The sequence below is a fragment of the Triturus cristatus genome, chromosome 1_2 (genome assembly GCF_964204655.1).
Source record: "Triturus cristatus chromosome 1_2, aTriCri1.1, whole genome shotgun sequence".
NCBI classification, from domain to species: Eukaryota; Metazoa; Chordata; class Amphibia; order Caudata; family Salamandridae; genus Triturus; species Triturus cristatus.
In genome coordinates, this window is record NC_140580.1 from 590445317 (window position 1) to 590468977 (window position 23661).

Consider the following 23661-nt stretch of genomic DNA (forward strand, 5'->3'; position numbering starts at 1 on the left):
TCTGAATTTAATAGAGCAGCTTGAGCTACGTTACGAGCATTAACCACACCATTCAAAGTGGTCAGCACCTTCGCTTACAGAGTGATGGCCTATTTTGGATGCCACTCAGTATGCGGTATTGTTTGCAATTTGTTGCACTGAAATGAAGCGTTTCAACTGTACGCGGTGGACATGTGTCCTCTTCTGCATTTTTCTCACCATATTATTAATATAGGTGCATCTGTATGTGTAACAAATACATCAAAATATTTAAACTGTCAAATAAAAACTGTCCAATGCATGTTTAATGTGAGGCATGGCAGCTCACCTTTACTTCCAGGGCGTCCAGGATTGCCTGCGGGTCCTGTTTCAATTAGAAACAAACATATTTTTTTTACATGTTTAACATTTTCATTGGTTAGATTGTTTAAACATTTGTAATATTGCATAGAGACAGGATTGCCATGCCAAATCCAATGCCCTGGTGCAGGGGCAGGTATTTTACTAATGTGCTTCATACTTACTTTACCATATCAAGGGATACCTGAGGCCTTTGAATTGCCCTGCTCTGAGGCTTTAACAGCAGTAACTGCTTAGAAGATTAGAATGTTTTCTTAGTAATTACACTGAATTATTTCACTGTCTACTTTTAAACCATTACCTCCTCTATATATATGGCTTAATGAACATAATTCCTTTCTTGATCAACCCATATTAAATATGTATACAGTGCTGCCATGTCCCTCTCAGCCTTCTGAGCGGAACGCTAACATCAAATTAAACTCTGTTCGCCTTTATTTATCTATGAAGCTCTCTCGCCTTTTCAATACTTATTTGCCTCCTTCAGAAAGCTTTCAAGTGTGCCAATTGCCCTGACAAAAACTTAACCCAGTGATATGAATGAGGACTACTGATTGTTCTCTTAACACTTTGGCAGAAACACTTTCTAGGGAAGTTCTAACGTTGTTTTCCATTTGACCTTTAAATAACTAAATAATTTTGCATGCCTTGATGCCTAGTCAACTAGGTAAATTTACGAGTGAGTAAATCTACACATTTACTCTCTCTTGTGGAAATGTACTGCTTCTGTCTTTTCACCATTTCGAAATGCAAATTTACTACACTGGCCCTCATTAAATGTTCAGAGATCATTCTGATCCCTGTTAAATACGTGTTTACATAGGGATTGGAATTATGAGTTGTGTGATAATTATCACACACTTGCTATGAGTAGTCTCCTTTTTCCAGCCACTCCCCCTAATCTCTTCCACATCTACTACTAAGGGCCTGATTTCGATGTCGGATGAACCGGAGTCCGTCTGACATCATTTGGAAACTGGAATCGAACAACCTCCTGTCGTCGGTTCCAGCCCAGCAAGTAGGAAGCGACAAACCCTGTTCGATCGCAATCTTATGCTTTACAATGGGAGCATGCATTCCGAACGGAATGCATGCTCTCATTGTAAAGTGCAGAGGTGCAGTTCATCCCTGCACCTCGTGTCAGGCATCTCAATGTGACTGCCACCGGGTGCAGGGATCAACAGGGGGGCACCATAGGGGCCCCCTAGGCCACCATTCGGCGGCCTTGCACCCATGGCGGCCCCGCTGGGGCCCCCCAAAGACAGGTTCCCAAAGCCTTTCTGTATCAGAAAGGCCGGCACAGAAAGGCTGTGGGTATCTGCCATCTTATCCCTCTGCTGGCTGGCTCCTGAATGGCGGACGGGCTCTCCGAGCCTGTCGGAGGCCATTCAGAAATCCGATTTGGATTCCCTTCCGACCGACCCTATCAAAATGGCTCGGTAGGAATGGAATCTGACCAGCTGATTACGATGCGGTCTGAAGGGATCCGACCGACGGTCGAAGCCGTTTCAGCCCGCATCGTAATCGGGCCCTAAGTAGTAAACATACATGTGTAAGGATCTCACCATAAAAAAAGATGCGAGAGTTGGAGGTGGAGATTTACACTCCGCACCTGGACCCAGCCCACGTTTTCCTGATCGTATAGTCTGTGTGCCTCGTATTTTCTTTTTAATTCCATGTGCACTTCTGGTGGTTTGTCTCTGTATCTACGTATGCCTTTGCCCGGTGTCTGTATGTAGAACTGTGTCTGGGTATTTCAGCGTCTGTGTCAGAGCGGACTCTTACGTACATTGGAATGCCGGTTCTTATTAATTACAACACATTTTAGAGAGATCTTATCACACATCAGCGAGAGACACCTGAGATTGTTTCATCTGATCAAAGCACGTTTCACAGAGAACTGTAGCATGGCTTACCTGGGGGTCCCTGGGGTCCTGGCATGCCTGTGTGGTGAATGGAAATAGGAAAGACTTAGAACACATGACACTGAAAAGGGATTACAGTTAGGAAGTAACTGTTTTAGTAAAAGTGGCACTAAAATCCTATCTCAGTACCTGCCAGTATCTGGTGGCACCAGATGTGACAGATGTTGCTGCCTACAATCTGTAGCACACAAAACAAGCAGCATGCCAATTGCAGGATCACGCTCTGGGACTAAACTGCACACACCACCCAACCTGTCCAAGTGACAACCCCAAATGAAAAAGCATTAACCTACACCACAAGGTACCTTTGATTGGGTGAGACTTCAAACTGGTGGTTTGTGGCTTCGCAGCATTTGATATTACTCAGATCTCTCTCATCCATATCTAGCTGTCTGTATTGTGAGTACAAACGCAGGTGAACCTTTGACCCCTAGGCTTCAAATTTGCAGATTGGGCAGAAAGGTCTACTGCAAAACTCCAGTTTGGGGTCACTGAAATGCTCTTCAACTAGAGATTGGAAATTTTGCAAATCTCCGGACTGCATTCAGTACAAATTTACAATATAGCAAAACAAGTGACTCACACAGAGCCTCAATACGAGCTCCCTTTTAATTTTGATGGGGCAATTGCAGCAATGTCCTTTCTGTTGCAATTTTGAGACCCGTTTTGTTCCACCCAGAGAAGAAAGCAGCAGAAGTCTCTATGTCAGACTCTGGAAAAATAAAGCATTAGGAGAAATATAGGTGTGTGTTTTACAAATGTCCTTGTTATTTCCCCATTTCTTAGTGGAGCCACAGGGTTCGAGTCATAAACAAGCACAGATGTACCTGTGCCCCCAGTATCGGTAACTCTGGGGGTTGGACATATAAAAAGGACCACCGGAGCACACATACTGAGGCCTCTGGTGCTTAAGGTAATGCAGCTGAAGAATGTTGGGGAATTATTGCTACCTCCATGCCTTCTACCAAGTCACCACAGCTTGCCTGGGGAATTGGGGTTCCGGACTGGGGTGCACTGAAATGTCTTAAATATTTAAACGTCAGTGCCGTTGTAGCAACTTCTCTGCTTAAATCTGCACAAAAAATGCAGAGATATTCCAAGTAGCCAACTCCAGCATTGACAAACACCAAGGATTCACAACTCTTCATTCCACTTCATGAGTCTTTCCTCCACTACCCTACGCTTCCTGACTCTTTTATTTCACTCTTGCAGGTTTCTTTTCATTCCTGCTTTCTTCCTTTGTCATTGTTTTCTTATCTTATCTTCATCTCCTTTTTCTTTCTCCCTTTTCTGCCTTTCTTTGGAGCCTCGCTATGATGTCTCTCCTGTTCAATGCAGTGTTTATTTTACGGTGTCAACTCTGCCTGTGAAGACAGTTGCCCAAAACTCCACACATCCAGCGAGATACAAAGATTTAGATGGTAGAATATACCATGCTGAAGGCCCCTCCCTCTGGACATGGCTTATGCACCTCTGGATTCAGAGGACCTACATGTACAATTCTGAACCTCCCTAGAGACACCTTTCTGACAAGCATTCAAGCTACACCTCAGCTGGCATTAAAAAGTCAAGTCTGGAGTCTCCAGAGAAGACATGTTTCTGGTACATCTGTCCTCTGATTATCATTTTACCCGCTTCCAGCAACCCTTTCCTTGAGAGAGCTCACAGCTGCACCAGCATTATACAAAAAAACGACATACGCAAGAATAAATGAACTGATTAACAAAGCAAATTAGGCACTGCAATCCATGATGAGGAGTGCCAAAAACAGTTCTATCCTTTTACGTGCTGTACGTGCTCACTGGCAGCCATTTGCTTTTTTGGCATTATCTGATTATTATCTGGTTGATGCCAGTGTCCACACAGGTAATGCTGTCTGCAGTCTTAGTGAGGAATTTGTTGTAAATCTCCTCTGAATTTTAGTGCCCTTCACCCATCAAATAATCAGAATTTACCCCCGAGACAGGGATGTGCTTTTCAATGCTGACACAACAAATAACATAGAAATATACGTAAACACCCATATTTTTGGGAGGAACGTTCAGCAAGTGAAGGAGATAAGGGGATGCAGTTGGGGTCCTTTCCTTGGCTTGCAGTGATGAGGAGCACCTACCTTCCTTTTCACTTTTGTAGTCAATGTGTCCAAGAGGGTGCGGTTCCTGAATATTGAATCCAGCATATTGCGAGACACTAACATAGTGTACAACATTTTGGGGGACAAAATATCAAAAGCTAAGTATAAATAGATTTTCAATCCCAACTCCACGTCTACGTACCTTGACAATATAGATATATATTCCCAAGGTACATAGATGTGGGGTTAAGAATAGTAAGTCTGTACCTCCCTCTGTGCATATAATTTTCGATTTTTTGGCCCTTGATATTTTCTCCACAATAATAGTGTGTCACGATATTCTTGTACTCGATATTCAAGAGTACCGCCGTTCAAGAACATTTATGAGGCTGTTTATGTCAAGAGCTTAGAACTATGGTATAAGTATCACATCTGCCTTTTTAGAAAGGAGACACCCTTGTTTTTTGGGCAAAGTGAGGAATTCCTTTTCTTTATTTTCTCCTATTTAAAAAGTTCCTTACTTCAATAAAAATAGATGAGCAAATACAATTCTTCAGATTTGCTGCTGCAAAATCCTCACATACTCTTTTACCTAAGGTTAACACAGATGCTATGATTTATTTTTTGGTCTGCTTCATTATGTCTGCCATAGGGAAGACACAAAATATAAAAGGCTAACTCTATAATGAGCTTGCATCTAGCTACAAATCAGCAGTTTTGTGTATTGCGGGAATGAAAAATCTGTCATCCAAATAACTCTAATTTTTGGCTGACTGTACGGCCTCCCTCCAAAAATGAATAATGTTTATTTACTCACAATGAGAACAAACTTTATTCATAATCTTTTTTCAAATTATTAAAATTTCATTAACAATGAAAAGCATGAGTAACGATGGACAATGCAAACTTATACAAGTATATGGAACATGAGGGTCAATCCATATGACAAAAGCAATGCCATTAGCTCATTGAACGATCTTAAACAACATTAGAAGGTTTTTCAGGCATGGGACACTCTGAGGAGTAGCCGTGCGCTTAACAAATACCCAGTAACATTAACATTAACATTAACATGTAGCAGGCGTTGTGAGCTCCTTACCTGTGGCCCCTGTATCCCCTGCTGGTCCGGGTGGGCCCCGTGGTCCAGGTAATCCGAGAAGTCCAGGCTCACCTAGAAATAATGGCAATGGTTGTTCAGTAATCACTCAAGAATCCTTATGTTATAGTTGACACAGTTTGGCCCAGTGGCCCATGCCTAGGTCTATACTTACAAGCCCTCTGGCTAAAAGATGTCCTATGGCTAAGATGTCTCAGTACATCGCCTACATTGCAAACTGCCAAAGCATTTGACCTCTGGGCGTGTTATACCCCTTTTTAGCCCTGCGTTCACACTAGCACACCCAACGACTGTGTAATTTAAGAGCCGCTAAAAGAGCAAATCAAGGCCAGGCTTTCAAAACAGCAAGGTTGAATATGTTGAGAAAATGAACTCACTAATGACTTTCTGTGAAGAATATTTGTATATTTATTGGTCATTCTGAAAACCTAATTGAATTTCGTGGTTTGGTGGCTCGACAAGACCAGCATTAATACTGATTCTTTAAAGCAAAGTTGTTCAAATGTGCCTGTTGTCCCAAATAAGAAAGACCAAATTCAGCACAAAGCTCTTCCAGTGATACTCACCAAGAGCTTCTGGTGGTTTATGTTCTCCGCAAACCTAGTGGAGTTCAAAGCCATGCACAAGTCCAGGGAATACCCAGTTCTGAGTATTTGCGGTTGCTCTTGGACATAAAATCAGTAGTTCCAGTCCTTCTCATAGGACTAGACTTTGACTGTGAGTTTTGCTTTGCAGGATTTAACTTCCCATTAATATTTTCCTCTTTATCACCCTAAAAAGTGATTTTAGTGGTTTGAGATGGTTTTCATGGGGCTCCCTTTTGGTTCACTAATCAAGGTTTAGCATGGACCACCCCCATTGGTACATTTTCAAACTGTCCACCTTCTCTCCCATTTGCTGCCTGTACATTCATTGTTTACTGCATGGTTCTTAATTGTTCAACATTTCCAGTTCATAAAAAAGTACACTCCCTGAAGAACAGTAGCATTATTTCTCTGTGACTCTAAAGAGGTCTTTCCCCAACAAAAATTGTATTAACCCTTGTTCCCAGTCTACAGTTTTTAAGAATATCATTCACCTAACCTAAGACGGCGAAATTTGACGAACGTAGAAATGTCATGTAGGCAACTCATTTTCTCTTTTAAAAAGAAAATCCTCTAATTTAAACCGTGAAAACATGTTCTCCTAGTTCCTACAACTGTGACCGTAACCCAGTCTCTGGTCTACGTTCCCTCTTAAATGTGTTCACTTGACCCTTTGGCCTCTTAATTCTACTACCTTGCACATTATATTTTGGAATTCTGAATGGTTCCTTCTCACCTCTTGGTCCGGGATGTCCGTCTGGGCCTGGAGGACCTGTTGGAAAACATATCTTATCAGAATTTGTTGCAAGAATCCTCCCCATTTTCCCAGTTGTTTGTCTGCATTGAGTAAAACCTCTTAAATTTGTTCCCTTAAATTGTTGGAATAAAGACATGCAAGCACCTTTGTCTTGTTCCACTTTACTGAGATACATTCAGCAAAGATTACAAATGCATCATTTATGTGGAGAACATGGAAGAAAGAACGGTGACTGTTAGCAAAGATGCCTGCTGCCGGGGTAAGCAGTCAGGAGGGTATCCCTGGACAATAATGTCTGTCAGAAGCACGGCGGTCTGTTCGAAGAGAAATGAGGAGCTGGAGTAAGGTACACTAGATAGATAGATAACTCTGAGGTCAAAATTGGTTCCCTGTCACTAATTCACAGTAGTAGTCAACATCAAAAAGTGTTTATTTCTTATAAAGCTAGATTTTTTCCCCTAAAAATGTTAATTATCTGAAGTGCATCACAAATCAAAGGAAGTCTGTTGTAGAGAGTGGGACCAAGAATTGAATAGGATCGGACATTGAAATAAATCCTATTGAAATTAGGTATAGCCCAAAGCAGATGTGGATCGGTGAAACTGACAATCTTGTGCAAGAGAAATGGAGTCGTTTTGCACTGATCAGTACTCTGGACAATGCATTTCTAAGTGAGTGGGTACTATGGGATATTCTCGAACACTGGAATGAAATTGATTTATTCATTAAACGGAATATTTGCTCATTTATATTTTATTACTGCCGTGAGTGAGACTTATGCTACACTGACCATCTTGTCTTTAAACTTACTGGGCTTTTTCATTATTCAGTTTTATTCTTCGTGATATTTGTACTATGCTAAGCTTCCTTGCATAACGGCTAACATTTGGAAAAAGCCAGTGCAATCTAATAAAGATGTTAATAATTCTAAATATGCCGGAGTCCTTCAGTGAGTTCTTGCTGCTTCTAGGTGCCATCACATCAGGGCATCTTTTCTGCCTGCTTAATCCTAGCTTTTTAAGCCTTGTCAAACTTTGTGTCTAAAGTTGCAACAGAGCTTAGTTGTAATGACATTTCTGATGGTTGTTTACATTCACACACGACCCTCTCCGTCAAACTCTGAGATCCGTTCGACAGGTCATTTCTGATTTACAGGTGGAACAGGCACCTGGGCTTTAGGGGAAGGCTTTGGAGACATGACAGAAAGGCAGGGCTATCTAAACATAAATTCGAAGGTACCAAGGTCATTATTACAGCGGGGTGGGAAATGGGACGGTATTTCCCCACCTCTGGAGTTACCAATGCCAAAGTTACAGAGGTATCCTTGTTTGACTTAGGGGATGGATCAGACAGGAAGCACACATCGATGATGGTGAAGGCGTCGGATCTCCATAAGCATATATCACGTGCGAGCACACATGTATTTACCATAGCTCTGTCTTGTGCAGTAGGATCAAATGACATCCACAGAGGAGAATGAAACTGACTCATTGGCAATCAATCTTAGGAATGTATTGGCACACGGATTCACTGAATTAGAAAGTGTCAGGTACTAATATATCTTGGAAAAAGAATATGCACTAGGGTTATTTGAGTGTACAGTTGAGTTTATAGTAATAATTTCCTTTCCCAGATGGCATAGAAGGAAGCAGCGGAAGCATGTCTGTTTCTTATTATAGAGTGGTACTAGTACCGCCACAGGGCCAGCTGTACAAAGTTTGCAATGGGAGTTTGTGAGCACAAAGATGAGTTGCTTAATGTACTAATCCCATTTTAGGAGTCAGCAAACTTTTTCAGTCCAATTTTTATTATTATGTGTGAGTCTTTTCGATATTGTTGCGCACTAAACGGAACTATGGTGAGATGCATGAAGCGAAGCGTATGCAGAATGGGCAGTGAGATACAGATTGGGTTTTGTTTTGTTTCTTTACATTTGGCTCACAAAAACATCACAAAGCCATGGCATGAGGCTTAGTGAGTGAAGCATCAAAGAATTTTCGGATGTCAAGAGGATTTCAGTGCCGCTCCCTCAGGATACTGTTGGCATGCGTTGATGTGCTGTTCTAGCAGTGACCACAGATCATGGCAGAACCTACCTGGCTTTTGAAAAATTGTGCATGAACCATAAACAGGAATGGATATGTTTCTTACTGTTCCTGCTTAACCTATTGCTGGCCCTTGAAATTCTCACTCACAACTGTTTTCTTGAAAGACTGTCCAAAGAATGAGGGGAGTCAGGACAAGCAGTAGATTGATTAAAGCAATTTCTGGAAAACACAGCTCTGTAACTGGCAATAGGCAAGTTCGGTGCCACCCGTCCTCCGCTGTAATGTGGAATTTGCAAGCGTAATCCCTCGCCACCTTCCAAGTCAGTTCCTTTATGAGACCCATCATTTCCTTGCCTGAGTTGGCATCATATGATCTGCATGCCACAGTGATATCTGATCACTGAGTGCACATTGAGCCATACTGTTCTTGCCTCAACATCATCATTTCTATATGATGGACTCTGCATTTTATATGACATGGCTTTCTGTAAACCTAGTCACTCCTCCAAAGAGGGGGCTTGACCCGTCCCTCTGAGTAGTAGATCAGTATGTTAAGAGTAGTTTGTGATTGCTCACTTTACGTGAGTCTCACGTAAAGGTGTGCTCGTAACTGAATTTGTGTTGCAAATTATGCATCAGCATGGGCACAGTAATCCACCAAAAAGCTTGGAGAAATAGTAAAAACTGCCATATGGCCACAGTGATTGAGTATAATATCTCACACAATGGACTGTCCAAAGCATAATTGTTCAAATTCATCTAGTAAACTGATCATCTGATATCTGTGGCAGAGATAACAGGTGTGTTGCCACCACAGAGGCAGCATCCCTGGCTTTTGTACAGGCCAAAATGTTATTTATAAATTTGTACTGGGGGAAATACCAAGGTTGAAAGTTGGCAATGTCCGGCAAAATTAAAAAAATATTTTATGTGACTGGAAACTCTCTTAGGGGCATATTAACAAGGCGGCGCTATAAAATTATCGCCGCTGTTCCGGCCTTTTTCGGCCGAAAAGCGGCGATAATTTTATTGCCTTATCAGCAAAGACACGCAATAGCATGTTTTGCTGACTTAGCGCCCGTTTCCAGCACGCCTAACTTTGCATCGCTAATGAGATGCAAAGTAGGCGTGGCTGTGAAACCAACCAGGGAAAATATCGCGAAGGCAGCTTTGCGATATTAACAAGGAAGGGTAGCTATTATTTAAATCGCGTTAAGTATGCCTTAACGCAGGAATTTAACATCTGTTAAATTCCTGGGGAAGGCATACTTAACCTGGGGGGTGGATTCTGTGGCTAAGACCACAGGACCTATCATCTAGGATATCTCCGTTTTCCACCATGGAAAATGGCGATATCCACACTATCTCTGGAATTTTTATCGCCTCGGCGATGCGCTTTGTTGATAACGCGCTAACCGGGCGATAAATTCCAGAGATAGCTGCCGATAAATATGCAAGCGCTAAGCGCGCTTTGGGATATTTATCGCCGGCCCTTGTTAATATGCCCCTTAGTTTCTTGGGTTGAGGTAAATTGGATCTACAAGAGTCAGCTGTAGAACCTACGCAGTTGGGTTGAACGTAGTGTGGAAATCTGCATCAAGGCCTCTATATAATGTGTGGGACCATCTGGTTTTCTCATGCACACAAACAACCTCTCTTTTTCAGACTGGTGGCAGACAGGGATCATTATTTGCCATTTTTGCAAGGATATTGACACCGAGGTGAAGCTTTTCTATAGAAAACATGGACATTTCAGATCAAAATATAAAGCTTCACTAAGGATTACCAGCAAAATCCCCCCACTCCTACTAATAGTGCGGGGTTTTTAGAAAATGAACAGAAATCAAGAATGTTCTCTAGATAGGTGGAATTGTGGAGAGGGGGGATATTATATGTTGACAATGCCCACCCTTCAGTTGCCATGACACTTCCAGTCAGTAGATTGGAGAGTGATTGGAGTCTGAGACTTTAGAATGAATCCCAGAATTGCCTTTCTTGAATGATTTCTGTTGATTTTCTCACCTTACTGGATCCTACTTATAGCTTGTTCTCAATTTGTAATACTCTAGTGAGTCCTTCTTTTACCTTTTATTCTCTGTCCCTTCAATTCCAATAGTATCTACCATCTTCTCTTTATCACCTGCCTATTCCTATTTTAGTCTCAAAATGCTGCTTTTCTCCTAGCTCACTATTGTTTTGTGCTGCTCACTGTCACCTTTAAATGGCTTATCTGTTGAACACCACGAAACTCTAAACTGCCCATGTTAATAAGTGACAAAAATAACAAATTAATTCATTCTTTCATTGATGGAGCTCTGGATTGTCCAAACGCTTCTGTGTGTTTAGGTTGTTTTGGAAGGTACCTGCAGATCCCTTGGCTCCTGTCTCTCCTTGCGGCCCAGGCAATCCCCTCGGTCCTGCTTCTCCTGCAACACAAGGATGCACAGTGAGCAAACATCATTTCTGCGGGAAAGAACTATATTATATTGCAAAGGGCTTCACATGTACACACGTGCACACATACAAAACCAGCATATCAGAGAGTGCCACCATTTTGGTACAAGAAAACGGAACTCCTGTCCACAGTGAGAGCAGTGCCGCCATGTATGAACATGAATCCAAAGATGTATGTAATGTCAGATGATGCTAGCTTTCATAATGTTATACTGGCCTTTTCAGGAGCACTGTGTATTTGAAAATGACAATAGACTCAAGTGGAGAAGATCTACGCTGTACTGTAATTACCATGTGCATAACGAGTTCGGTGGCAAGGTGAGAGCAGACCACCAGCTGAGGTTCACCAGCTTGCCCACAGCATAAGGCGAAAGCAGACCACTAGCTGAGGTCCACCAGTTTTCCCACAGCATAAGCCTATAGCAGACCACCAGCTGAGGTTCACCAGCTTTCCCATAGCACAAGGCAAAAGCAGACCACCAGCTGAGGTCCACCAGTTTGCCCATAGCATAAGATGAGACCAGTCCACCAGCTCGCCACAGCATAAGGCGAGAGCAAACCACCAGCTGAGGTCCACCTGCTCGCCCACAGCATAAGGCGAGAGCAGACCACCAGCTGAGGTTCACCAGCTCGCCCACAGCATAAGGAGAGAGTAGACCACCAGCTGAGGTCCACCAGCTTGCCCACATCACAAGGCGAGAGCAGACCACCAGCTGAGGTCCACCAGCTTGCCAACAAGCACAAGGCGAAAGGAGACCACCAGCTGAGGTCCACCAGCTCGCCACAGCACAAGGCGAGAGCAGACCACCAGCTGAGGTCCACCTGCTCGCCCACAGCATAAGGCGAGAGCAGACCACCAGCTGAGGTTCACCAGCTTGCCCACAGCATAAGGAGAGAGGAGACCACCAGCTGAGGTTCACCAGCTCACCCACAGCATAAGGAGAGAGAAGACCACCAGCTGAGGTCCACCATCTGGCCCACAGCACAAGGCAAGAGCAGATCACCAGCTGAGGTCCACCAGCTTGCCAACAAGCACAAGGCGAGAGCGGTCCACCAGCTGGCCAACAAACACAAGGCGAGAGCAGACCACCTGCTGAGGTCTACCAGCTTGCCAACAAGCACAAGGCGAGAGCAGACCACCAGCTGAGGTCCACTAGCTTGCCAACAAGCACAAGGCGAGAGCGGTCCACCAGCTGGCCAACAAACACAAGGCGAGAGCAGACCACCTGCTGAGGTCCACCAGCTTGCCAACAAGCACAAGGCGAAAGGAGACCACCAGCTGAGGTCCACCAGCTCGCCACATCACAAGGCGAGAGCAGACCACCAGCTGAGGTCCACCAGCTCACCCACAGCATAAGGAGAGAGCAGACCACCAGCTGAGCTCCACTAGCTCACCCACAGCATAAGGCGAGAGCAGACCATCAGCTGAGCTCCACCAGCTCGCCCACAGCATAAGGCGAGAGCCGACCACCAGCTGAGCTCCACCAGCTCGCCCACAGCATAAGGCGAGAGCAGACCACCAGCTGAGCTCCACCAGCTCGCCCACAGCACAAGGCGAGAGCAGACCACAAGCTGAGGTCCACCAGCTCATCCACAGCACAAGGCGAGAGCAGACCACCAGCTGAGGTCCACCAGCTCACCGACAGCACAAGGCGAGAGCAGACCACCAGCTGAGGTCCACCAGCTCGCCCACAGCATAAGGTCAGAGCAGACCACCAGCTGAGGTCCACCAGCTCACCCACAGCATAAGGCGAGAGCAGACCACCAGCTGAGATCCACCAGCTCGCCCATAGCATAAGGAGAGAGCAGACCACCAGCTGAGGTCCACCAGCTCGCCCATAGCATAAGGAGAGAGCAGACCACCAGCTGAGGTCCACCAGCTCACCCATAGCACTCACCAGAAGCAAGGAAAGCAGACAGCAAAAGGTCTCTTTGCCGGAAGTGGCAAAAACCCTTGCTCTGGCCTTGCTCAAGGTTGTGTTAATTGTTTGTGTGCATAAGCTGTGTGCTGGCGAATGCCTCAGTGCATGCTGTGCATGTATGTGTATGTAGTGTATAGCGCCCATATGGTGGATGAGCCGAAACATGGGAGCGGCTGCACTCCAATGTCTACCCACCCTGTTCCGCCCTCTTCCCACTGCGCGTGCGGTCACATCAGAGAAGCAGAGGCACACAGCATAGAACTAACCTGTGAGGCCACGAGATCCTTTCTCTCCCTGGTCGCCTGCAGCAAACACAGAAGCAAAAGAACACAAGATCACTGTTTATTTTCAAAAAATGAACGTTGCACCGTTGGCCCTGCTGGCTACAGGCAGAGCCTCTGACAGGGCCTTGTGTGTTTCATGGAGAGGTCGTGCCCTTTGCTCAAGGCTATGTCTACGTCAAAGTATGTGCACGCGCGCCAGCCTATACCACATAAAAGAAGAAATATTCTCACCTTTCGGCCCAGCGACTCCCATGGATCCCTTTTCACCTGAAACAGAACAATTGTGAGGCAAAGATTATTGGAAACTCTCGCCGTGTACGGTCTCCCTTCACAAAGGCAGCAGCCGTGCACGAAACGTGTTTGTTGTGTGCACTAACAGCCAAGAAGGCATCACTTGAAGTGTACATGTGTTTAGCAATAATAATTCAGTCTTCCCAAGGGTCTTGAACAAAGCTGTCCCCAAGGAATTCGATACTCACTCCTGGAGCACAACACAGTGACAGGGGCTTAGTGTTACGTCACTGGAAGGCTCAATCAAACGCATTTCCGAATTGTGTCTCATGGCCTACGACACAATGGCAGGGTCAGGCTGAAGGTCACTATGAAGATGAGGCCAAGGTGGTGTGAATGTCTTGACTCAAGGAAGTTTAGCGCGATGCTAAGCATCATAATGCACGGAGAATTGAGGGAACACAACAACTTTGCATTGCGCAACCAATTGACAAAACGTTGTGTACACTTTAATGCACACAAAAAAAGACGAATTTGTTGTGAGAAATGTCAAATCCTGTTTCACAGAAAGAGATTTGTGGGGTTTTCCGACAACAGTTGAATTCTTAATAAGGGAAAATTCTGCAAGTATGTTGGTTTTTCAAAACATTTTAATTTATGAAAGAGGGGGCTTTAGTGGAGTATGGGGTAAAACACGGAAAATGTTTGCAACGCTGATAAACTAGCTGTTCTTGAGTATTCAGTTTGCATGTCCACTCATCCTGGAAGCACAGGTATGCCTACTCTTAAAAAAGCAGGAATAAACGTGTTTCCAGGGTGGGAAGGTTTACAGAACAAACGTCTGCAACAATGTTTTGCATGTGGGGAAAAAGAAAGGAAGGTTATGGTGCATCTGGAAAATAAGTCTTATAGGGACGTTATCCGTCAGTTTGGTGGTAGGGATATGCACAGTGACGTCAGCGGACAGGCAACGGTAATTCTGTGAATCCCAAGAACAAGATTAACCTTACAAAGATCCCAGGCGTATGACATGGATTCGTAAAGATACTCTTTAATTTGGGATTTTGCTGAAACAATGAGGAGGCATTGATGGTTATCACGAGAGAACGCAACAAGCCAAGGTGGCGCCTTGGGGCATCCATAGTTTTGAAATCAGAGACAGTGCAATGTAGTGGGAAAGAATCTAGATCTTTCTATTTGACTTTAAAGGGTATCCCTCGTTACCCTTGCAAGTAGGGCCCCACTGTTGCTTTCTGTTCTGTTATTAATCGGTGGCAGTGGTAAAATCAGGTGGGTTCTAAAGCTGAAGGGCAGTGAGTGTCTGGCTGAGATCCTTCCCAGGACCGAAATACACGTCTTTAAGAACTTCTGCTTCTCTGCCAAGCTATATTCCTTCTAATGCTTCGAGAGCCTTGGAGCGTTCTTGATATTACAGTGTTAGGTCTTGATTCTCTAGTACCTGTGTCTTTTTATTGATGCATGCATACATTTTTTCCACTGGCTTTGAATTAATGGCAAAAGCAGTTTATTGCTTTCATACCACTTGCTGACGTTCTCTAGCGGCTTATCACAAATTATCTGTTGTTTTTCCCCACTCAATGGTACTTGATGTATCAACTTCACACAAATGAAAAACTGAATTAATCTGCTTGAATTCTAACACCTTTTCTTGGTGGTTGGCCGGAACTCTATGCAGCAGCCACATTAATCCAACAAACTATCTTTGTGGAGTTTCAAGTTATTTTCTTCTGTCAGTCTCGACTCCTCCTGGTAAGGCCCTTTCCTCACCAAAGTCTTCCCAGTCAGATTCTGAAAAAACTGATGTCATCATGTGATTAAATCTCATTGTGGTTCCCATGTACTGGCTGATGGACGACTCATACTCCTTTTAAAGGTTCTTGAAACAGATGCCACCCTCTCCCTTACCTTTAGCACCTGGATGACCCGCTTCACCTCTGAATCCCTGAGGGCCAGGAGAACCTATTAAGGTAAGACAATTATGTTTTAGAAATTGAAGGTTTTCAGTCAAGGCAATTTCCAATCTATGTAATCATCAAACATGTATTAAAGCTACTGAGCTAGCCCTTCAGACTTTTAGTATGCGCCCTATTCATTTGTGTTTTGGAAAACAAATATTACTACATCTGTTCATGTTCTTCTCAAGCCGGGAAGATTTACAACACTTCTTGTTCTCCATCACTTACCATTTCCAAGTGCTGTAGAAGTTGGATGGAGAGTCGTGCCTGGATATGGCAGGCCTGAGATATTGCCTAGTCTGTATATCCTAAAAGCTGAGTCTAGGTCTGTGTATTAACTTCAGTGCTACCCAACACTTTGTCCAGGATTGTTCTTGGACGTCTGCGCCCAGACGCATTGAACATGCGATGCTTGCACACTACATTGCAATACTTCAATATGCAGACCTTAGCATAATGCAATCTCCAGTATGATTCTTGTTATACAAGCTGAACAACAAAAACATGATATTCTAAATACAAAAGCCAGACTTTTTCAGAACACTTCAGATCTATTTTGGATTCTGCCAGTCCCGTTGCAGAGACACCACAATTATGGAAGCCAAACTCAGAATTCAACTGGACAGGCCCTGGATCAAAAAACTATACAACTAGCAATCCAAATCAAGTCAACCCTTTCCAAGAACGTAAAATATTGATATGAACTACTGTATATCACTTCTGTGCAAGAATATTAGACATCAAAGAGATGAAGATCACCGTTAACAATAAAAACATAGAATTACCTAAGTTAAATCACTACACCCCAGGAATTAACCAATAGGTCATACTGTCCACACAGACACTTTGGCATATGAAACATGATTGGACTTGTGTGTTGCTTTCATGGAAGATTTAGACTTAACTACTAACTATAGTAAGTTCTTTGTGAAGACAATGGGTCCTAAATCCACAAAAACTAGGCAGTTTTTAGCTAATGGCCCTGTTCTGGAGAAGGTTCCATCTTTCCCTTTTTTAGGGGTCATTTTTGACAGTGCCTATACCTGGTCTCCCCATCTGATGAATAAGAGGAACTTCCTAATGAGGGTAATTGGAGCCATCTTTGGTTTTGCTTCAAGATTAGGCAACAAACCTTCGGGGCAATACTTAAATTACACCAGGCTAAATGCAAGTCTGTAGTCCAGTGTGGAAGAGATGTGTGGAGCTATGTGGGAACTGCCTCCCCTCAGTGCATACCTTCCTATATAGTCCACTATGAATTGGGCTTCCCCTACTTGAAGGACACCATTGGATTGCGTCCCATTACCAGGTGGCTCACTACCTGGATCAGACGAGAATGCAGTTTAAATAGGTTGGTACTGAAAGATTGCGTTTCCCTGGATAGATGGAACTCTGTACCATGGTTAAGGTATGTGAGTAGATGGTTTTTCCAAATTAAGAAGAAGGGAGCTTTTTGATAATCCGGATAAGATTGTCAAGGACAATTTACTGTGGGTTCATACTAATTACTTTTGGTGGCGACAGTCCATATGGGAAGAGAAGGAGCTTGCTAAACCCACAGTAGAGGCCCATGCCATTTTATAGACCAGTTTTCTTTTATGGAACTGTAAATGCTTATCGTCGTTTTTATTGACACGTTTTAGATTTAACATGGTTCATAGTTTATTGTGGATTGTTAACCCATCCCAGTATAATAGCCAACATTGCTCATGCGGATGTGATTGCATCTCCCCTGAAGACACCATGCACTTTATAATGTTTTGTAGTTTTTATAAAAAACACCTAAGCATGAATTCATTGCACCTTTGTGAAGATGTTCTGTATTTTAAGCGGGTACGACCACCTTTGATGTATTTGCAGTTTCTGTCTGATGTTTATGCCTGTATCTCCATCTCTAGTTTTTTAGATGCCTCTGTTAAATTAAGGACATTTCCGAGCGGAACATGTATTTATGTACTTTCTTAATCTTTTATAGCTGACATGAATTTGAGTATTGAATTTTAACCTTACATTGCTGTTTTAAACGTTTTGTACCTTCTATGGTTATGATTCTTTTAACTGAATAATGGAAATTTAATTGAATTGATGCACTTCCAAATTAGTCCACCTTTGTTAAAGAAATTAAAAAGTGACCGATATATGAAACTTTTGAATGAATTTAATTTAATTTCACCTTCTGTCCTCCACTTTTGGCCCGTGTGGGAGAAGCATACATCAAAATGTGAGCTAGTCGGACATAAGAATGGAAAATCATTACATACCTGGAGGACCTTGTGGGCCTGGGACTCCCACAGAGCCTGCAAAGAGAATGTGTGGAGACCATTAGGCGACCTTATAAGTGATTTACAGCAAGATGGCGACACTGTGCTAGCTACAAGTTCACATTGATCACGGTCAGATCATTTAGCTCACAGCATGCTCTGTATATGCTATCCTCCACCATATACGTAAGAAGTGGGCTTACACTGAGGCAATGAAGGGCTTCCCCGCTGAGACAAGAATGCCCTATTATTGATTCGATCAGGTTTTGGAGTCAGGACTATGAGAAAGGATTCCAGACTACGAGGTCAGAAATCCAACCATGAGGATCGAGTTGTAAAAGTTCTACTCACCTTTAGGACCAATTGGACCTGGAATTCCCACAGCTCCTGGCAGGCCAGGATCTCCGCTAACACCTAGCAAGCATACAAATAGAAAGTTAATACTTTTTTAACCAAAAACTCTTTTTTGTTGTTGAGCTTAGTATTTTGTTAACAATTATACAGTCCGGGCACTTGAGTGAGGCACCTGAATGAAGTTGTATGAAAGGGCCAGGGCCTTATGGCACAAGTATCCACATTCTCACTCATAAGATTTCTTTTATGCAGGAAATAAAATCTCATTGTACAAGTTCACAAAACTCTTGCACAAAACAGACAAAACTCTTCTCCACTCTTCATGTTATAAGAGGATATAAGCAGGTGAAACAAATCTTTCACTGATTGACTGATTAATATATGATGATTCACCCAGAAGTAGCTATCATGACATAAGTAAGAATGTCAGATACCTTGTAGTTGCTACTAATTATATTCTTCATGCCTTGGATTACTTTCTTTTTGACCATTGGCAATAACAGGGTCAGCAAGTACTATACTTATTGCCCCTATGCATCTTGACCACTATAAATTCTTATGGTGAACTGGTACATTCCGATGAAGGAGGCATAAATGTGCTTTATTATGAACACACACACATCTATACCTGCATTTATAGCATGGGAAGCAAGGATTGGGTATAACACAAATACAATTAAGATAAAAATGGAAAGAAAGTGTTAGTTTTGCACAATTTCTAGAAACGAAGAAGACCCGCATGCGTTGATTACCATGAATGACTCAATCTAATGTTTTGGTTTGTTAATTCCTACTATTGTCACCTAACGCCGAACAGCAAGCATGATATCTTACCTTTGTCACCTTTCTCTCCAAATCCTGGAGGTCCTGGCTCTCCACGAGGTCCAGAGGGACCTTCACGCCCCCTCTGTCCCATTTGTCCCTCAACACCAGGGTCACCTAAAAGCGAACAGACAGGATTGTAAATATATCATATCAATATCATAGACCTCATGGTTCACCCATCAATGTTTTAATGCTGTCAATCAAACAATGGGATGTCAATGACCTGGATTTCATTATGCTATGCTTGTTTTCAAAATATCCTTGAGATGAAAGATTGCACCTCAATAGGTTTCCTAAAGCAAACTGTCATTAGCCTGGGAAAGCTACTCCTAACCAATGACTGCATGTCCAAGTAAGGAAGGGGTATTAAGACAAGAGAGTGGTTTCTCATTCTATCATTGAAATAATACTTGCTGCACAGTTTAGCTTGTTTTTAAAACCCAGGAAGGGGCATCAAGAGTGAGAAATACCAGTCTTTAAAGACGAAAACATCACAGTGGCAAACAAAGCAAAAACGTAACTATCATGTGTAAGCAGCACACACTTGCCATCTAGTAGGCACTGAGAAGGTACAACATTCAAGCTAAGATGTGTTTCACTAATCCTCACCAGTTACACCTATCATTCTTTACTCTACAGAGTTTTTATATTTATCCTCAACACACATCAATTGCCACTTGTTCACAGCAAAAACATCCCATTACAAGGGGAAATTAATATACTAATGCACTTGGAGACACTCAGAAGACATTTAAATATTTCTTTATGCCAAAGTTAGTCGCTCCCTCAAGCCCCATCTGAGGTGAAAGGAACGATACTTGAAAATGCCAGATGAAACGGGTCAGACTCCGGTGATGCCTAATGGTAAACAAGTATCCTTTAGCAGTGCTGCTTGAGTGGGGTTATATAGGCAGGCCAGAAGCATGGCCGCCTCCATGTCGCTTATTTTCTGTTTGACTCAAAAAAAGGAAAATATTTTCCTGTAGCAGTCCCTTTCTCAGCAACCTTCAAAAGCCATTGAGATAATAAGCATTTGAAACCTGAACCTAATATTGCTTCTCAAATTGGCAGCAACTAAATGTTTTCAAGTACTTTACTCAGCGAAGCAACCAATGCCTTCATTCTGAGTTCCTCGTTAATGCCCCCGGTACCCTCCCTGCCGCGGAGTTACCAATTGCATGGATCTTGGGGATTACAAGTGGACACATAGGGTCCCATAAAATATGGGGAATTACTGAGGAAATCAATAAATACCAGGTCCAATTGCCCCAATATTTGCTCATTTCTCCCCAAAGTGTCACCCTGATTTAAGCAGCTGAAATCTCTGGGTGAAAATAAACACCCCAGTATAACTGTAATGGGGCCACTTACATCCGATACCGGCTGCATGGGAAGTAAGAGGCAGTCATCATGAAGGCAGAAGTACTGATTTTTGTGTGATTTCAGACACTAAACAAGTTGAATACCACTGTTTCTTGAGATATTTAAAGCCTGGTCGTATACATTCAGACTAATTTTAAATCAGAAGCCTGGTCTTCCATACGCAGAATGTTTTTAATGCTGTGCCCGTAGAAGAGAAGGGCCCAATATGAAATAAAATGTAAGAACCACAGGGCATATAAATAATAACTTTCATTTCGAGGATATCTATTAAACATCAACGTGGATATAGACACTGTGTTAAGTAAAAATATACAAACTTTACATTACCCATTCGGTCTGAGATACCAAGAGCTTTAAATGTTGAACTTAGTATTACCTTCCGAGGTACCCTCAATTCCTATTTTTTTAATTATACTGGGAACACGCTGAAGAAAAGGGATACCTTGGTGTTCCAAGGTATTTGTAACCTAAGACCCCAGCAGGAAAAATTATCCAAGTGCTCCCTGGTATATGGTCGAGCACATACTAGCTTTTAGGGACCATGATGAGACCAGACGATGAAGCGTGACACCAATAGGATGTGTGAGGGTTTATCTAACAACACAAAGTGATGTCCAGAATATGGGTATAGTTTCACTCTAAATTCATTGGTGATCCTCCATGATCTGCAGGAGGATTATTTAAATGTATAAGATACCTTTTTGTGGAGATTTATGTAGCAGGGAGGACGCATTCTATACTTCTTACCTCTCTTCCCCTCGGAGACTCAGGATTAAATTCAGGGGATCTTCAGTTTGTGTATTACTATAGCGTTTAATGAGGCCATGATGACACAACAAACACAATGTAAATTTACTTGAAACCACCAAAAAGGGTAGACAGTTTCATAGAAGGGTAGCCCAAAATTTTGAAAACTAACATAACGGCTGATTACTCTCTCACTGGAACCAACAGTTGTTAATGACATTTGGACCACCACCACATAGAGAGGGTGGCGAAAACTCTATGTGCTTAGATCAGTCTACAGCTGCTCCGCAGAAGAGTGTCAGATTGTACACCTTCTGACTGGAAAGTCACAACCAGTCATTTTATATTAGATAGAGTACAGGTGGGTGGAACAGATCTTCAATGCTTTTTCACACCATGAGCAATCCGGTTGATAGCGATGGCCGCGCAGTACACTCACAGATGTACACTTGCGCAGGTCAATAACGGGCTTCCCACTAATCGACCAGCTGTTCACATATGCCATTTGCCGACGCATCCATAAAATTTCGCAACATTTTAAACTTGGCTGGACGCATGATTTAGCCATTTGAAGCATCTGTGGACCAACCTTTCACGTGCCACCAAATGTCAACATATATAGATGAGCTGCACAAAAACACGGAAGAGTCTAAGCTCCAAGTAGGCCGCATAAAGCCAGCCGCACATCTTGCAAGCTGAGTACCTACCAATGACATATCTGTTGATCACTTCTACCTGTTTAATTAAAAGTTTATACGTGTTGGAACAGCTCATGCATTTACCCATGTACTTTAACAGTTGAATATGAGTTCCAGTCTCATGCACTGCTTGGATAGACCACTCTAAGGGGGCGTGCTCAGTGCCCTAATACCCTTGCAGTCATTCACACCTACTAGTGCAAGAGCATTGTCCACAGAGTAGTGTTAACACACAAAGCTTTCACTTTTAACAGTCCTCAAACATATGCCCTACCTTGCTTCATGCCAACGACAATCAAAATGCAATAAGAAAAGTTAACATTTAACAGTTAAGTGGAGAGGAGTTGGCCTAACGGCTAGGGCGCTCGACCGCGGACCTGGGGAACCGGGTACGAGTCTCGGTAATGACGCTGAACATCCTGTGATTCTGGGCAAATCACTTAATCTCCCCGTGCCTAACAGAAAAAAATGAATGTGTGTCCTCATGTAACATAACTGGTGCTATGTAAAGCGCTCTGATACCTGATTGCATCCGGGTCAAGTTTGCGCTATATAAAACACTGCAAAAAAACATGTCTTGCTATCCCAGTTGGGAGACTCCTCCTTACCAGCGCTGCCTTTCTGTCCCTTTGGTCCTTCTGGTCCGGTGTGGCCAATTAGACCCGGTGGCCCTGCGACGACAAAAAAAGTAATGAGGTCATTTTTGTGTGCATACTTGGCTAAGTGTTTAATGAACTGTTACAAGAGGTAGGTTTTTCTGAGGGAACTGATGAACAAACAGAATTTTCTACCCAAATCGGCATTATAAGCATGCTCAAATTTCACAGGATTCCAATATTTGCAGCTTAGAAAAGGACGAAACATGCAGTCTTATCATGTTAGCCTTGATTCTGATCTGAGAAGCTCAGAATGGAGAGGTTATACCACTCTACGGAAAAACTCCCCTCTGCGGTATGGCTAATCCCTCTGGTGACGTCACCTTTCTTAGGCTTGGCGGCCTAGTTGTCTCTCATGCCAGAGATAATCTGCCTGGGATATCCAGCAGCCGTAAGAGTTGTGTGAGATCAAAAATGAGCCGCACATGTGCATCAGTAAAATGTGTCAGATTCACAAAAGAGATTGAAAGTGCATTTTATGGGGGGGGGGGGGCAATGTGTGCATAACTCACTCACACTCAAATCAAAAAGTGGGCGTACCCGGGGCAGCATCCAAGGAGTTGCAAGGGAGGTCGATGTACATGATATTTTATGCCCACAGAAGAGCAAATACCGCAGCATTTTTCATGATTCACAAGCAAGCACAACGTTTTCACCTCTTCTCTGGTAATAAAAAAACTACTCTTTCAACTTTGAGAAAAGGCAGAAACTTTATGAAAGCAACTGTGAGGAATTTGTGGATTTAAAAATAAAGCCCAAAATACACACTCTTACCCAGTTGGAAAAATGCGCTTTTGTAAGAGTAGGGGAAAAGCACTTTAACATGGCTGCGTGCAACTTGCCTGATAGGGGCATGCGACTAAAATGTTCTTTTTTATCTAAAGTCATCGAATTTTGGAAAACATTTAAGAACACCTGCGACTAATGTGAAATTCGCACAATAACCAACATTATATTTAGAATTTACGCACGAAGCAGAGATCACAACACAACTAGTTTACGGGCCCTTGCACTGGAATTTCAAAT

The 23661-nt window shown here is 43.0% G+C and overlaps 1 protein-coding gene across 7 annotated transcripts in view; it reads right to left on the minus strand.

Moving 5' to 3' along the window:
- The window catches only part of COL17A1 (collagen type XVII alpha 1 chain), a 197079-nt gene that overhangs the window by 79204 nt on the left and 94214 nt on the right, over positions 1-23661 (minus strand). For all 7 annotated transcript variants that reach the window (XM_085606993.1, XM_085606976.1, XM_085606957.1 and 4 more), the window contains exons 22-33: positions 22588-22650; positions 19161-19265; positions 18324-18386; positions 17973-18008; positions 15662-15715; positions 13736-13771; positions 13487-13522; positions 11208-11270; positions 6776-6811; positions 5438-5509; positions 2256-2282; positions 308-343 (exon numbers count right to left, since the gene is read on the minus strand). In XM_085606993.1, the coding sequence (XP_085463119.1) occupies positions 308-343; positions 2256-2282; positions 5438-5509; positions 6776-6811; positions 11208-11270; positions 13487-13522; positions 13736-13771; positions 15662-15715; positions 17973-18008; positions 18324-18386; positions 19161-19265; positions 22588-22650 (627 nt within the window). The remainder of the gene's footprint in view (positions 1-307; positions 344-2255; positions 2283-5437; positions 5510-6775; positions 6812-11207; positions 11271-13486; positions 13523-13735; positions 13772-15661; positions 15716-17972; positions 18009-18323; positions 18387-19160; positions 19266-22587; positions 22651-23661) is intronic.